We start from the raw sequence: 17,409 nt of genomic DNA, 5'->3' as shown, positions 1-17,409 counted from the left end.
TCACTACAAATCCCTAGAGAAATGAGAGATTTATCATAAAGCTGACAGTCAGTGGTCCTTTGGTCCTATAATTTTGGTTAGAATGGACTGCTACCATTTCCCTTACCAGTCATAAGAACTTTTACTTTGTCTGCTGGAATTTTCAGATGAGGAGAGATTCTTAGTTCAAAATTTCTTTCCTTATGCAGGTGGAAAAACATCCACTGCACTTGATTGTAAAATTACAAAGCTGTAAATACATCATTGTTTAAAAAAAAAAAAAAAAAAAAAAGCCAAAAAAAAAAAAGCTTTACTAGTGGAATTTTCTTGTCATTAGGAAGCCTCTGTAACAAACTTCCCAACAGGCTATTATAATATTCTCCAAGCTAGATGAAAGAAAGGTAGTGCAGAATACCATGTGAAAAGTAGTTCCTTAAAATTTGACTACTTGTTTAAATAAATAAATGCCTGAGCAAAACAATGAAGTGGACTTCTGCTTGAAATTTGAAATTATGGGTATTATATTTACAGCTGATCCCTTGTTACAATAATCAATTCCACACCTACTTTAAAAAACATTAAGATTTATAAAATAGCGTTGCTGTTTGCAATACTATAGTGAAGGTTGTGTCAGTGTTTCCATTTAAGAAACTTTTTTCAGATTTGTAACTTGACTATAAAATTTACATGATCCTGAAACCTTGTGTATATTTCCCATTGTAAGTGAAATACACCAGTGCTCTTTCTGGATTAGGACGATGTTTTCGAATGCGCAGATTCCTACATCTTGACAAACAGTACTCTGTGGTGTATATGACAAGCTTTTGTATTTCAGACTTAAGGCAGCTGAAGTGTTAAATCTTGGAAACGAGCTGCTAGGTTTAGTGTTGAAATGAGTAGTATTTGTATTCTGTGTCTATTTCTGTGTCTACATTCAGTTAATTTAATTAAAGTCAAACTATTCCTCTATGCATCTTGTAGCTAGTAAATAATACCAGATCCAGACAAAAAATATATTGAACCCATTTTATTCTTCTAACTATGGGTGGTCTGTGCCTTCAGTTCAAAAAACGTTGATGTTAAAAATGCTGGTTTTTAACTTGTACTTTACTGTCCTCTAAAAGTAATTGAAGAAAATTTAATTGAAGTAATGAAATATATTGAACTATACTTCTTAAAATTTGTTTGCTAGTATAGGAATTCTTACACAAAGTTTCAACCTGGCGTGAATTTTTATGGCCAAGGAACAAACTTGAAGAACGTAGCTTGTAAAGGAAATGCTGACAGAACATGAACTATAGCTGTGCTACTACAATTACATGAGCATAAAGTTGTTTGGGCTGTTGAAAAATTGTGAGTTAAAAATATATAGAGTAGGGTGGTGTAGTGGTATAGAACAGGAAATAATGTTCCATTTAAACATTAATATACTCTGTTTAAAACTGTGGAAAACATTAAAATTTTACTCACTTTTAGGTACAAATTAACTTCATGTTATAGTTGAATTTGTTAATGTAATCACCTGACAAAAAATAGTAGCATGCTTTTTAGAAGTTGTGTAACTGTATTGATGCTTTCAGTAAAATGGCTGATAATTTTGTGTTTTATTATTAGAACTGAACTAACCTGCATAAATGAATTGTCAGTATAATAGAAGACACTTAGATATGCAAGTAGTGCAAAGTTTGTTTCAAAATAAATACAGAAACACCTCAAAGCAATGATCATTATTTATTTATGATCATTAATTATTTATGTGAAGCTGCTTGTATGCCCTATCAACTATTTACACAGATCCAGTTGCAGGATTGGAGCCTTCATTTGAATCTTTTGGCATCACAAACTAGGTATGGTTCAGCCAAATTTGTCCTAGTTCTCAAATATTCTTGAAGATGAACAATGAAATTTTCTGGTTCAGTCTTAACTAAGCAGATCTATGGTAGAAAACTGTTCACTCAAACTATCTCTGACTTGTGTTAAAAAAAAAAAAAAAAAAAGTACAAATCCAACTGTCCTGTTAATGTTGCAGAGAGAAAAATGAAGGTAAAATTTGCTATGTCTGTAGATTCATATGTTCCTTTCAGGATTCTAAGTTTTGTTGTGGGATGATGTTCTCTAATACCTTTATGAAGGTTATGGCTTTAAGTCCAGACGTAATAATACAGACTTCAAAATGTTCCTTCTGTCGGAATCTGGGGATTTTTATTTTTTTGCTACTATCTACTTCTGTGTGGGACAGTACCTTCTCTTGTATACCTGTTTGAACTGGTCTATAGGAAGTAGAGATTTAAATTGTATTGTGTCATGTATGTTGTTATGGTTATGGTTGGACTCGATGATCTTAAGGGTCTTTTCCAGCCTAAATAATTCTATCATTCTGTGTCAATTTATATTCTGCTGTTAGCTGGGGTGATACTCCTAATACTTAATTATCTTTCAAGTAATTTGTTGAGGTATGTAACAATCTGTTTTTTAGAAAATTATTAACAATTCAAAGTGTCTTAATACACTGATGCCAAATTAAGATTCAATTTACAGATCCTACAGTTGGTTCTTAAAATCGAGCTTTAGTAATGTCTTAAGAACATGAAATCACTTTGAACATTTTGGTTTATATCTTTACCTTCTCTGTATGTACAGACTTGCATGAAGAATAAAATGCCATTTTTGCTTGCATAATTGCAGTCAGGATTGTATTGCAGTCCTCTAAACAATGAGAAACTTTGTTCAACTTTGATTTCTCTGGGTTGGGGAATATTTGAAAGAGGAGGTAATTTTCAGGTGTCTTGTTTCTATAATGTTATACAAACTTTTAATTAGAAGCTATTGTATTAATGATTTTGCTCTTTGAATAGTATGTTTGGCTGGTCACCTTTTAAATGAGCAGTGGTGATCTGCAGCTTTGCATAGGAAATTCTCTATGCCATCCTCTGTTCAGGTGAATGTGTAGTTGTATTCTCTCCTAGGTACAAACCAGGATAGTTTGCTTGGGGAAGATGTTGTTTATTTCATGTCTGTCCATGCTTTGTGTAAGCAGAATCATTAAGTGAAAGGAATGACATAATGCAATATTCAAAAATTGACTTTCCTTTCCCTTTTATTTTTAAAATATTGTAGGTTGATGCTGGGAACTTAGTATCCAATATTATTAGTGTTAGCATGACAAAGTACTTAAATTAAGGGGTGCGATAATTTTTTATATACTTCTGATTGTAAGAGTGTGTGTTGAGAACATTTGAGTGCAACTTCCTTGTTGAAACTTACTCCATTTTTTAATGAGGAAAACTTGAGAATGCCCACTGAACTTGGTAGAAACAGAATCAGGCATAACATAAACAACAAGCTCTAAGGTTTTGTGTCTTGGTAGCATACAGTTTTGGAAAATGGAAGTGAGAGGGGGGCTATAGTTCTGTCTTGTATTAACTGCTTCAGGCATTTAACTTTTTCAATTGGACTTCTGGAGAAACCATTTACTCTTGCAGCGGTCTTGGGCTCAGAGGTTTGGTCTTCTGAATCCATTCCTTAAGTGTAGATACTTATTAAATATTTTTGAGCTAAATGCTGTTTGCTTAAAATATTCAAAAACTATAATAGCTTGCAGCTAGCCTTACTGACTTAAACCACTTTTCTTTTAGGGAACACTTTTAACTCTACCTGCCCCACCGCCCCCAACGCACCAAAAAACCCCAACCAACTGAAAAAAACCCAAACCCAATTGAAGCTTTGATCCAGTGAAAAAAGTACCATGAGTCCATGAGAGGGCTGGTCTCAATGAGATGATGTATTTGTCAGATCTTTAAATATTATTTTCAAGGCAAAATGGAGAATATGTATTTATATAACCAAATTACAAAAATTTGAATAATGTTCTCTTTAAGAAAAAAGCATAGTGGTTTTGAATGCTATATTTTTCCATATATAATGCAAAACAGTGTTTGGTTTGATTTTTTGTTTTTGTGTTAAACCATACCAAAACATGAATTCCTACTTATTTGTGAGGAAAATCAGCTCTCGCCTATGTTTTTATTCATCTCAGTATAGACTGAGATGTTCTTTCAGTCATGAGTAATTAATAAAACAAGGCCCCAATCCTGCAAATTCTTATGCAGCATGATATTTTATTTCTGAGTGCTCCAAAACTATAGATACAAAATTTGTGCAAAAATGTATATTCACTGAAAATACAGAAAAAAAAAAAAGTGCCAGAAAATTAAATTAATGAAGATAGAATGTGAAGTACTGCTGTATTTCTTATTGAAAATTGTTTTTAAAGCAATAAAAGCATGATTTTCAGAATAAAAGAGTGAATTTATTTTTTTTAATTTCCTGGCTCCTAAACTTTTCCCAATCTTAGAATTATTCAGAATAGTGAAAATTCCTACTGGAAATTCTGGCTTTCTTTTTAACAGTAATATTTTCCTGTTGTATTCTTTGAATAACTTTATTCTAAATTAATATAGCCTAACATGATTAGGCTTTTGGACATTAACCCAGTGCTTAGCAAACTATTAAATTTCAAGCCCTGTACGTAGTAGTTTTGCATGCTGGATTATAAACTAGTCTGTAGTGTTGTCTGTTGCACCCTGCTCTGCTTCATAATTAGTTGCTTTGGGAGGGGGAAAAAAACGAACCGCAAAAAAACCGAAGTATTCTCAACTGGTGGTGTTAATACTGCTCTCTCGAAACCTGTAACATGGTTGATCCATGATAATGACATTGCGTGCTGGAAGAAAAGGTGAAACAGTAATCGATGCTTTCTGTTTTAGTTAGAGGTTTGTGTTAAGCATGCTTCAAGAAAGCACAGCTAGAATTGTAGCTTTCTGCAGTTTTGAGCTGGCAAAGAGCATGCAACAAGGGATGCTGTTCACTATATTTTCTCAACTTTTCCCATTCACGCATTTTATTTTTAATTGGAGAGAATCTCTTTTTTTCACGGCAAAAGACTACCATTGATGAAGGTAGAACAAGCATCTCCTTTCAGCATCTCTCTTTCCTTTTATTATTTCTTTCTTTATTAATTAAAAGGGGTATTTTAGACTGCCTGGCTAGTAAGTCAAAGAACTCATCTAAGGCATCCCTGAAATGTTTTATGAGTATTTGGGAGACCTTTTTAAACTTTTTTTACATACACCTTTTTGCCTCTAGAAAGGGATACTGCATTTTCATGATTAGTGTTTGAGCAGCTCAGTTCCTTTTCTTTTGTATCATTAAAGTAATAGTGTTTTCTTTAAGGCTGCATTATGTTACAGGCATCAGGTGGGGGGGAAAAAAAAATACCATTCCTGAATAGATATTGTAATGAAATAAACAGAGGTTAGATTATTTCCAAAGTGCTGGCACTGTGTGAAATAAGTTAAATTCCACACAGCTTTTTGTTCTTAGTAATAGTACTTTGTACCAGTATAACTATATGAATGCAGGGTAATAAAAGGTTATTGTACTAAAGAACTCGTGATATGTGATATTATACTTGATGGTCTTAAATTGAAGAGTTATAATCTGAGTTCCAAACTACTGGTAGTGGGCCTGCTTTACATACATCCGTATTAACATATGTATCTGAATATAGAATACATTCCTTACTTGATCATTATTAAAAGTCATCACAAAAGGTGTGTATTTTAAATGATTTCTGTGTTTGCATAGCTCACTGTGGAGATTGTGGCAGTCTAAATCTAACATCTAAGGAGCTCATCACTATGATATGTAATTTCTATTCTATTCGCAATATGTAGAACATACCACTTCTATCAGATTAATTTTCAAATCTTTTTCATCTTGTCTTGTAGCAGCTGGTGCTGTGTCAGTAGGACAGTACCTAATTACAGGCGTATTAACCAGGTGTTAATTCTGCTGCTAGTTGTAGGTGAGCCTAAAATGAGAGTGAAAAAGAGAATAGTCTTTAAACACCTATGTTGTGTATTGAGATGTTTCCTCTGGGTTTGGTGGTATAATTCATATATCTTTTTCTTTACGGTGATCCCTACTTTTGAAATGGACTTTAAAGGAGAAAAGAGGGAAGGGAAAAAAAAAAAAACTCAACAAAAAACCCTGAAACAAAAGAACCCCCACCAGTGTTTTAAAAGAGTGGACTTTGTTTTCATGAATGCAAGATCAAAGAAATAACATTCTGCATGAATTTATTAAAAAAACAAAAACAAAACCCCCAGATGTTATTTGTGCATTGATGTGTTTTGGAACTGAGTAGGGAATTATGTAATGTGTGATAAAATGTAAAAATCATCATGACCTGTAACGTAGTGCAGCTTTAATACACTGGCTTATCCTTAACTTAAGTTCAGACTTCATTTCATGCTTCCCAGCCTTCTGTCAAAATACCGTACTGTAACTGCAACTGTACAAGTTCTGAAGTTAATGGCAAGGCTTTTGGAATACTCTATCTGATCTCTGCCTTACAGCACAAGCAGCGCTGCCCTGTGCTGGAGGACCAGCTGGTGGATCTTGTGGTGTATGCCATGGAACGGTCTGAGACTGAAGAGAAGTTTGATGATGGTGGAACCAGTCAGCTTCTGTGGCAGCATCTCTCCAGCCAGCTCATTTTCTTTGTGCTCTTTCAGTTTGCAAGTTTTCCTCATATGGTCCTGTCGCTCCATCAAAAGGTAAATTGTTTGTATCGCTCCCACTTGGTAAGAGAGATTTTAAAAACAACACAAAACAAGTTTAAAAAAAAAAACGTCACTCACCCCTGCAAGAAGTACCTTATGTGTAAGAATTAAATTTTTGATCGTTGTGCTCTGTAGAAGTCAGTCAAATTCTCAAGTTACATTGCTGTGATCTAGGTCTGTTTCCAGTGTATTTAATTACAGGATGTTGCATTATATTTGGATTCAAAATGTGCTAGTAACTAGAATAAGGAGATAAACCAGCATAATTCAGAAGAACCTAGTACTGTGCTGTTACATCCAATTTACAACAAAGCTTCAAACAGAGCGAACACCCTGTTCAGTTTGTGAGCTAAAGAAACGTGCCATGTAAATGGATGCAAGAACTTACAGTTTATCTAATCAGTCTAATCAAAGCAATCTAATCAAAGATCATTTGTCCAATTACAGTGATATTGGCAATCACAGTCCAAAGTTATTATTACTTCCTAATAATAATTCCGTTAAAACTGATACACTTTCTAGTGCTTACCCTTTTCTCTGGTGCTCAGTGCCTCTTTGAATTCTAAGGGTGGTGGTGCTAGTCCTCCATAAGAAAGGAGAGGAGGGGTTACAGTAAGTCAGCAACATCTTCATTTGTCCACAGTTCCGTGTTACATCAAAATTTACTATGTATGTTATGTTTTACTTTTGATGGATTCTAGTTCTCTGCTCTCTTTGATATCCCTGAAATTAGTTTTACCAGGGTTGCATTCCTTTAATTACTGTTAATGAACCATTGAAGCAATAGGCACTATACAACACAATTGCACAAATCTAATCTAAAACTAAAGCAAACTAGATAAGAGGAGAGGTTAAGAGTAGAGTATTGGTTATTAGAGAATTGCTGTTACAGATAAAGCAAGTTAAATAGCAAAAAAATAAAACATCCAGATGGGTCCAGATGAAGTGAGCTCAAGTTGTTCTGGTTCAGAGACTTCCTTTATAGATAGAGTTAATATAAAACCTGTGGCCTTCTGCTAGCTATGCCAATACTGTATTGGCTACAGGGCTAACAATTTAAGTCCAATATTTAAGAGTTGCTAATTTTTCAAAACAGTGATCCTCAAGAGCTAAATACATTTTAAATCCTACCATTAATTGTTGTGGCCCTCCCAGAGTCTGTTTCTGTGTTACATCTAATGTACCTGTTTGCCATCTTTCTGAAAACACAACATACATTTCTGCCTAAGTCCTGCTATAAAATCCCAGTAATCTCTGCTGGAACTGTTTTAGTCTGCTCTTCTACTTTTATAGGAATCTTTGCAGTGATTTTTCTTCTGCATGCAGTATTTGTCTGTTACTGAGTGTTTTTGACAGTTGGCAGGCCGTGGTCTCATTAAAGGAAGAGACCATCTGATGTGGGTCCTACTCCAGTTCATCTCTGGCAGCATCCAGAAGAATGCACTGGCTGATTTCCTCCCAGTTATGAAGCTTTTTGACCTCCTGTATCCTGAGAAAGAAGTAAGTCTTCTCTCTGAAAGTAAAAGTTTTATTTTTAATTCAACCTGAGACCTTCGTATGTCAATATTACTATCATTCTTGAGTCACTGTTACAGCAGTGTGCTGCACAGTTGGAGAGAGATGTTTCATAATTAAATGAAAATTTTCAGGATTTCCTAGCTATGTTTTCCCAGTAACTGCATTTATGCAGTGTTTTTAGGGGCAAAAAAGACTTCTGTTAATCATCTCTTCCTTGACTTTGGTTTGACTAGGGTTTTGAGGAGTTTGTTAAAGCACTAAGGATACTATTAAGGAATAATGTTGTGGAATTTCGTTCTTACATCTGGGCTGTAACAGAAAAATATACTGAGACACTTTCAGGTCCAAAGAAGATAAGATGCTTTAAATTTGTTTTGTATTAATGGTTACTTAAAATTCATTCTGCGGTAGTAAATCAAATCCTAGTCGTGCTTTGTACATTCCTCTAGCATGAAGGTTCCTGAGGAAGGGGGAGTTCAGGGAAGTTTTTAAACTCCCACCATGACAGTGTTGTCAGCATGAAGTCCTGATTACTTGCTCTTAGCATAGTGCCTTCTATTTTGGGTCAGTAGATATGTTAACACAAATGTGTGGTGTACCAAACTGATGTAGCAATTTTTCCTCCTCTTAAGTTAGTTTTGACCCACAGAAATTCTTCAGTACAATTTGTTTCATGAGCTCGCAATTGCTTTTGTCAGCACAAAATATGGGAACAGTGACAGGACTATTTACTTTAACTGTACTGATGGGCTCTGAGTGACACTTGTGTAAAGAGTGGGACTAGGGCATTTCTGAGGATTCGATTTCACAAGCAGTTTAAACATTATCTGCGGCTGTTGCTGTTAAGAGGATCTGTCTTACTCTCCTCTTGATTATGTGTTGCTGCTGTCTCACTTGTGCTATCAGTGGTGCTTGTGTGGTAGTAACTGTACCAAAGGGAAAGAAATGCGGATGTTGGCAAAAGGAGAGGGCCAGACTACCTTTTTCAATGGCAGTAATATACCTGAGCCTGTAGCCAAAACCTTTTGAATTTTGGGGTGTATCTGTTCCTTTTTTTAGGAAGTATATTAATCTTCAAGTATAATGGTGATGCTAGACAAGTTAGATTTTTCAGAAAATACTGGTGAACCACTGAGTACCTACTGTGGAAGCACATACCATAACTGATTTCTGAATAATGTATAAGTGGGAGGCTGAGAGTAAAAGTGTATGCTTTGTAACTATATATGCCTTGAATTTGTATATTCTAAGCATGAACTTCCATTTACTGAGGTCTTAGATTATTTGTTTTGCATTTTTTTTCAGAATAATTACTGAGGTCCAGGTCTCTTCCAGAGAGACCTGCATAAAATTGCATACACAGACAAGGGTAGAATCTGTTCTTTAAAAATGTTGCTTATGGTGTTGCAAGTCAGAAAAAGAAAAACTTGACCTTGTGAATGCTGGCTACGTTGGTTTTCTGTGCATTAATACATGCAATATGTCACATTCATGTGTTCTTTCTTTAGTGTATTCCTGTACCTGATATTAACAAACCCCAGTCAACTCATGCTTTTGCAATGACCTGTATTTGGATTCATCTGAATCGGAAGGCCCATAGTGACAACTCCAAGTTACAGATTCCTATTCCTCATTCTCTTAAACTTCACCATGAGTGAGTTTTGGGGGCTTTGTTATGTTTTGATTTGTCTCTAGACATAATGGAATAGGAAGCTCCAAGTCTGTATTCGGAATGTATTGTGTATGTGGATGCTGTATAAGGGTTACCAAAGGAATGAAGCAGGACTAAGAGCGAGCTCAAAGTCAAAATGTTTCATAGAAAGTGAAATGCTGTTAGCATACAGCTAATGGAAATAATATATTACATCTCAGATTAATAAATCTTTTTTTATTGATGGAGGATCTGATAGCAAATTGACTACTTTGTTTTATTATGCTGTGGTTTGGAAAGTGTGGATAAGCAGTACATTGGGTTAAGTTTTGTCTGGAAAGGTGTTTTTTAAAGTGTATTTTTCTCATGAGGTGTTTCTCTGATATAGGAGAATGGTAACACAGTGGAACTATGGCATAAGATGTAGTCATTTTGATGTGGTGCAATTAATAAATATTTTTTTTTTCTACTATTTTACAATGGATTTTTGGCTGGGGTAATTGTGGCTGTAATCCTGGAATGCATGTGTATTCTGCTTGTTTCTTTCCACTTAATGTTTAATCTCTTTGGCATGCAGGTTTTTGCAACAGAGTTTAAGAAATAAAAGCTTACAGATGAATGACTACAAGATTGCCCTGTTGTGCAATGCTTATTCAACCAATTCAGAGTGTTTCACTTTGCCAATGGGTGTACTAGTAGAGACTATTTATGGAAATGGCAACATGAGGATACCTCTTCCAGGGACTAATTGCATGGCATCAGGATCTATTACCCCATTGCCAATGAACCTCTTGGACTCACTCACGGTTCATGCCAAAATGAGGTACAGTATGCAGCTACAGTTTCTTTTTAACCTGTAACTTATTATCATCAGGAAAGGTTTCTTGTGTCTGGATATGTCATGTATAGATCTGCTGATTTACTTAATAAATTTCTTAACTTTCAAGTCCTTGTTTTTGATTGAAAAATACTTTCTCTCTTTCCTCAGTCTGATTCATAGCATAGCTACAAGGGTAATTAAGTTGGCTCATGCAAAATCTAGCCTGGCCTTGGCTCCTGCTCTTGTGGAAACCTATAGTCGCCTGTTGGTTTATATGGAAATAGAGTCCTTGGGCATCAAAGGCTTTATCAGTAAGAAAGAAAACCTTTTTTTTCCTCCCCCTTCCCCCCCCCCCCCTTCCTTTTGTTCAGTAGCATTTTCTTTTAACGGTAACTAGAGACCATAGTAAAAATGAAAATGTAATGATGAAGCATGTTGAATACATGTATAAACTATTTTAATATAAAAGAAATTGTAATAGTTATCCTAGTCCTGCAGTAAATTTTGGATGAGTGTGCTGCTCTCCCTTTATGCCATCACTTCTATGGTCAGGACCTTCCTAGTTATGCTGCGTTGTGCAAAAATATGCTAAATGGAAAATCATAAGAAAAGTTACTTAATTAGATGCAAATGATATTTAATTGCACTCATTAAAATAATTTGCATGTCTGCTGTATATGTTCATTCAAACGATTATTGAGCTCTACACATTTACAGCATCTTCAGACAACGCTTGCACATGCACTCTTTGGAGGTAATAAAATTTTCAAATCAGATATCTGACTTGCAGCTAAATATAACCATCTATCCACAGTGTGCTCTGTAGTTGTATTTTAAAGTGTAATCACTTGGAAAACTTACTTTACAAACTCTCTTTCATAAGGTCAGCTCCTGCCAACAGTGTTCAAATCTCACGCATGGGGAATTTTGCACACTCTGCTAGAAATGTTTAGCTATCGGATGCATCACATCCAGCCTCATTACAGAGTCCAGCTGCTCAGCCATCTTCATTCCTTGGCTGCTGTGCCACAGACTAATCAGAACCAGCTTCATCTGTGGTGAGTGATGGTTACCATGTTTAACCATAATCTCGGATTCCTCCTTCATCATATGTTGAAAGCTGTGTGAGAACTGTGTTTTAAATGGGACATAAGTACTTCCCAGTCTTAGTTCTGAGGCTAAATTGTTTTGTGGTATCTCAGCAGGTCATGTTTCAGAAATACTGTTAGATGTTAGCAGTAGTACTCTGCAGATTTGCACAAGGCAGCCTCTTGCACAGACATGGCAGCAGCATCAGAGCTCAAAACACAGGAATGCACACCAGAACTGTCACGTCAGGAAGTGTCGGGCAAATGTTGAGCTTGCACTGGAGATAAAGGGCAATGCCTGCTACTTGTAGTCACAGTGATTGGCTTGTCTGCCAGTAGGACTGTGCTTGCTTACTCCTGCAGAGGATGTTTAATTCCATTACAAGAGTTGAGCTGGTTCCACTTAATTCTTTAGCAAAGTTAATTTTCAGTCAGATCAGAGAAATAATCTGATTTCATCCTGCAGCTGTAAAGGAGCTGGCGCAAAGCTATGGTGGCTGTAGGTGAACCTGAGTGGAGAAAAAAGTGTCACTTCCATTGAATGGTGTGTGTCAATGTAAACCACGCATAAAACAATGGCTAATTTGGATACAAGAAAGATGGAAAAGCTGGTTAAAGAAGCTAAGAAGCTCTAGAGTTGATATGCAGTTAATTCTAGGGAAAAGCTTTGAGTTTAACTTCCTGTTAAAAAAGTTGAAGGGTATGAGATTCAGTTTGTATGTAGAACCTGGGGTTTGTTGTAGAAAAGTTGGGGAAAAGAGCGTCCATTCACTCTTTGAGTAGAATACTTCTTGTAGGTGTATGTGAGGGAGACAGAGCAACCTCATTATTATCAGTTCACATTAATTACACCATAATTTCTTAGTCCAAATTCAAATTGCTCAGTTGTTTATCTTTTATCAAGAATAAAGAGAATAAGTGAAGACAAATTTTTCCTTAAATTCAAGATCTTGCTCTTTTTATTCACCTAAATCTTGTTTTGTCATCTAAGTCTGTGAAATATGAATGTTAATCAGTCACTTTTGATAAGCACTGCATGCAACTAGATTGGAGTAAACTAACCTATGACTTTGGCATTTCAAAGACACAATGTTATAAAAGTCTCTTAAGTTACTTCAAACTACCTGGTGTGAAAACTGCTTCCAAATAGAGCACTGGAAAATAAAGCGCTTTTAATCAAAAGTAGTACTTCCTCATTTCTTTAATAAGGACAATTTAGTGCTGCCTTCTTCAAGGTGATAGTTAGCTTTGAAACTTGCCATGCATTATTCATGCTTTTTTATTCTGTTGTTGTATGTATTTATTTATCTATGTATCCTTGTTTAGACAAAGACTTTCAAAAGATAACAAAAGGGGTCTCTAAATTGGAGAGACTTGAGGCTCTTTTTCAGGGGCTCTGCACCTGGAATTTTAACTAAATCAACATTTGAGGGCTTTATTTGAAAATAAAGTACTTAAATGGTTGATAACAATTTTATTAAACAGTGGAAAAAGCAAACTTTTCCAAAAAGTTAAGAACATCACTTTCAAAACAAATGTTTTTGTATTATTTGAAGCAGAAAATGGAGGAAAAATAGGTAATTTTGGAATCTTAAAAGCAGCAGTGTAAGCATTATTTGCTAACTGGACTGTTTCCTTCTTTCAGCGTTGAGAGTACTGCTCTAAGACTAATCACAGCTTTGGGAAGCTCAGAAGTCCAACCACAGTTTACACGATTCCTCAGTGATCCCAAAACAGTTCTTTCAGCAGAATCAGAAGAACTCAACAGGGCTTTGATCTTAACTCTAGCAAGGGCAACACATGTGACAGGTAATAGCAATACTGTGAGGTGACAACTAAGTGAAAGCTGTAGTCAAGCCATTTTTCTAAAATACTGCTCAATAGAATATCATGGAAATGACCCAATCATCACACATATCCCATACATGTCTGGTTTTGAAAAAAGTATAATTTTAATTTCCAACTACTTGTTTTTAGGCAGAAAGCTATTATTAAAGTAGTAGTGAAATCGGACATTGTTTAAAAGTTTATTTTTATACAGGAATACAGTGTGACTAGGTTTTTTTACTGTCTTATTTTCAGTTTAATTATTTTAAATTTAAACATTTGGACTGATTACTGATACATGCCATTTAAAAAAAAAAAAAAAAAAAAAAACCCAAACAAAACATGAAATTTTCACAGCAAGTGTGTACTCATGGAAGCCACCCCCTCTACTGCTTACCTTTAAGAAAAAGCAGTGTGTGTTTTGGGTTTGCTTTCTTGGGGAAGGGAGGGAGAGGGGGAAGCTTTTTTTGCGTGTTTTGATGTTTTAGCAATGTGCAATGACATGGGTCAGGTTTTTGTTAGCTTTGAGGGGGATGTTTTCTCTATCACCTTTTTAATGCTTCTAATCTGGAGACCTGCTGGCGAGTTAGAACAACACTATTTCACAAAAACTGGTGGAGGTGATTTGAAAGGGAAAGAACTTCTTTGTGTTAGGTTTTTTATTTTTTAACCTTTGCTCAACCTTTAATGTTAAATCAACACTGGAATTGGGGGGTTGAGGCTTGTGTTTTATTTCTACAGTGTAATTGGGAAAGGTACTGCTGAGCAGCCTTTTTAAAGCAATATAAAATGGCATCTGGCAGTTTCATCATCATTATCTTCCTCAGGATTTTTTTTTTTTAGGTCTAGTCAGTTAATCAGCAAAAGTGTGTCTTACTGTCATTACAGGAAATTAAATATAAAATCTGAAAATCACAATTGCTTCATTTCTAGCTCAAAACCTAAAAATAATTTTGTTATTGTTAATAGCATAAAAAAGATAATATCCAGCTTGTTCTATGGAGTAAATAAGATTCAAAGAAAGGGTATGGGAGAAGTTGGCCAAAAAGGAAATCCTGTTTACTAGCAAAGTCTTGATGCATGTGACTACAAAAAGAATACCTATAAGAAATGGTTTTTTGTGTGAAATTCTAATATCATTAATCCATTTTCTAGACTTTTTCACAGGCTCTGATTCAATTCAGGGGACTTGGTGCAAGGATATATTGCAGACTATCATGAGTTTTACTCCACATAACTGGGCATCACATACACTAAGCTGTTTTCCAGCTCCTCTGCAGGTAATAGTTTCAAGCTGATGATTTTATACTTGGAAATACAGAGAATTTACTCTCTTAACAAGATGCTTTGCCTTTTGCTAGTTGGTGAGATTCTTCCCCTGTCCAGACTACATTAATCTCAAGTCCCTAAAGGATGCAGTATGATTGTAACATTACTATTTCTTCAGAAATGCATTAGCTTCTCCTGGAATATTCGAAGGCCATATTTGGCCAACTGATACTTCTGGTGGAAGGTAAATCAGATCTTTTAAAAATTGAATAATGAAATTTAAAAGTTGGAGAAGCCTTTTTTTCTTGTGGCAATTTGTCATGTAGCTTTGTTAGTGAGAAAACAGTCACTGTGGTGTCACAGTGAAGCAACAACCCTACCTAGTAGGTTTGTATTTTACGAGGAAGTAGGAACTCATAAGGTGCTAAGTCAGGCAAAAGTTTGCCTGTTCAAATGTTTTGTTCTAGGCTCTCAGTCACAGCAAAGCCAACTTTATTTTAGGTATTCTTCAAGCAGAATAACGTGCCTCAGGAGAGCCGTTTTAACTTGAAGAAGAATGTGGAAGAAGAATACCGAAAGTGGAAGTCTATGACCAATGAGAATGATATAATCACACACTTTTCTATGCAAGGTTCACCCCCACTTTTCCTTTGTCTCCTATGGAAGATGTTGTTAGACACTGATCACATTAATCAAATTGGCTACAGGTGAGATTAAAAGATGTGCTATTTCAAAGTTATTACAGCAACATTCTCAGTTCTGAGGACATAGGCCTTGTACATTAGCAGCTTGATTTGTACTTTTTTTATCAATTCAGAGCACGCAAAGCATGGAAAAAAGGAGTGGAGCTAGGTATTAGCAAGCATATCATAATAATTGTGCAGTGTTTAAGATTGGTTACACCACACAGTGGTCTGCAATGCATGCTCTTCCTGGTAAGAGACAAGGATGTGAGGTGTTTGAATTAAGCAGTTTACTTGTAATGGCAGTGTTTCAGGCAATCTGAAATAGTAAACAGAAATTACAAAGCATTTATTTAGCTAGCCTTTATACATAAATAAAGGCCAGATATTTTTTTAAAAAACAAATGTTGGATTAAGATGAAAATTCATCATAGAAGTATTAGTGCTACAATTTTTTTACTTGTTCACAGTAGTAACAGCATCGGCTCCAGCCATGAAAAATAGATTCTTTCTTTTCAGTCTTTGTTAGGTCTGTTGAAACAATTAATATTTATGACAGCATGTGTTACTCTTCAGTGCAATGAGGAAATACCAGTATAATGCTATGGTTATATTAAAACACATACCGCATAACTAAAAATGCATAACTAAAGCATGGGGTTTGGGAAGAATATTATACATAAGAATTGGTGAACTTGAAGCATTTCTTCTGATTAGTATCCAGACTTTGGAATTCCGTTGCTCTGAGGTTGGTTTTTTTTTTGCTTTGCTTTGGGATTTTCTTAAGTTCACTTAATAAAGGGAGGGGCGTTTGTTTTGTTTGTTTGTTTGTTTGTTTGAAGACAGTTGTATTTAAAACCCACCAGCTCTTCTAAAATAGATCAGTTGCAATTGTTACTCTTCTTAATACTTTTTTTTTTGTTCCTTTTTTTTTTTTTTTTTCTTTTCTTCTTCCCTGCTAGAGTGTTAGAAAGAATTGGGGCCAGAGCTCTGGTGGCACATGTCAGGACATTTGCAGATTTCTTGGTGTATGAATTCTCTACCTCTGCAGGAGGCCAGCAGCTCAATAAATGTATTGAGATTCTCAATGACATGGTATGGAAATACAACATTGTAACACTGGATAGGTTGATACTGTGTTTGGTAAGTATTGCTGTAGAAGATACGATGCCAGTTCTTCACGCAGAGTCTGCTTTCTCTCACTTTTGTGGGAGCAATCTTTTTAAAAATGCATTGGTTTTAAATAGTGACTATTTGCTAACCCAATAATAAAGTAAAATAATAGATTACTTCTGTAAGCAACATAAAACTAAAAGTCTTACAGTTCTCTGAATTTTCACGGGAAGCTTTTCTTGGTTATTTAATGGCAACCATTGAATTGGTATTAGTAAATGTTGTTATTAGTGCTGTGGGCCTCTGACCTCAGAGCTGTGCAACTATTTCTGCAGCCTGAAAAGGTAGAAGGGGTATGGTATGCCATGATTCAGAAGCAAATGGAAAATCTTGTACCCATTAGAGTATGCTTTCTTTGTGTAGAATTCAGCCTGTTCCATCAGAAAAGTGGGAGAGAAATGGCATTCTCTGTCTTTCCAGGTTATCCTACAAAATAAAGCACAACTCACCTAGAGAGAATTAAATTTTCCTTCAGTAATTATCCTTTACTTATATTTTAAACTCTCCTCTTAATGTAAAGCTGGTTGTTTGAATTTTAGTTTGGTTTTCAAACTGAAGTCCAAACATGTCAGAGTGGCCAGAAGTTTGAAGCAATCTTAACTTCATTATCATTAATTGGTTATTTTCAGTAAGAGAACTGACAGCTAAAAGAGAGCTAGAATTCTTGGAGAATGTGCTATCACTGAGGAGTTTGTAAGACTTTCTACCTATGGAATAAAAAATGTGATGGGTACTTTTCACAGGAGGTGATTGAACCTGCCTCTGTTCTGTGTCT

The 17,409-nt window shown here is 35.4% G+C and overlaps 1 protein-coding gene across 5 annotated transcripts in view; it reads left to right on the top strand.

Annotated features, from left to right (window-relative positions):
- The window catches only part of MED23 (mediator complex subunit 23), a 40,776-nt gene that overhangs the window by 11,507 nt on the left and 11,860 nt on the right, over positions 1–17,409 (top strand). For all 5 annotated transcript variants that reach the window (XR_012775268.1, XM_075498753.1, XM_075498752.1 and 2 more), the window contains 10 exons: positions 6,399–6,599; positions 7,962–8,105; positions 9,632–9,777; positions 10,352–10,597; positions 10,763–10,905; positions 11,478–11,652; positions 13,328–13,491; positions 14,665–14,789; positions 15,280–15,485; positions 16,424–16,604. Coding sequence is in view for 4 of the 5 variants with exons in the window: in XM_075498753.1 (XP_075354868.1) it covers positions 6,399–6,599; positions 7,962–8,105; positions 9,632–9,777; positions 10,352–10,597; positions 10,763–10,905; positions 11,478–11,652; positions 13,328–13,491; positions 14,665–14,789; positions 15,280–15,485; positions 16,424–16,604 (1,731 nt within the window). In the remaining variant the exon portion in view is untranslated. The remainder of the gene's footprint in view (positions 1–6,398; positions 6,600–7,961; positions 8,106–9,631; positions 9,778–10,351; positions 10,598–10,762; positions 10,906–11,477; positions 11,653–13,327; positions 13,492–14,664; positions 14,790–15,279; positions 15,486–16,423; positions 16,605–17,409) is intronic.

This window comes from Mycteria americana, chromosome 3 (genome assembly GCF_035582795.1).
Source record: "Mycteria americana isolate JAX WOST 10 ecotype Jacksonville Zoo and Gardens chromosome 3, USCA_MyAme_1.0, whole genome shotgun sequence".
Taxonomy (NCBI): Eukaryota; Metazoa; Chordata; class Aves; order Ciconiiformes; family Ciconiidae; genus Mycteria; species Mycteria americana.
The sequence above is the reverse complement of the archived record's forward strand: the minus strand, read 5'-3'. Positions and strand labels throughout refer to the sequence as shown.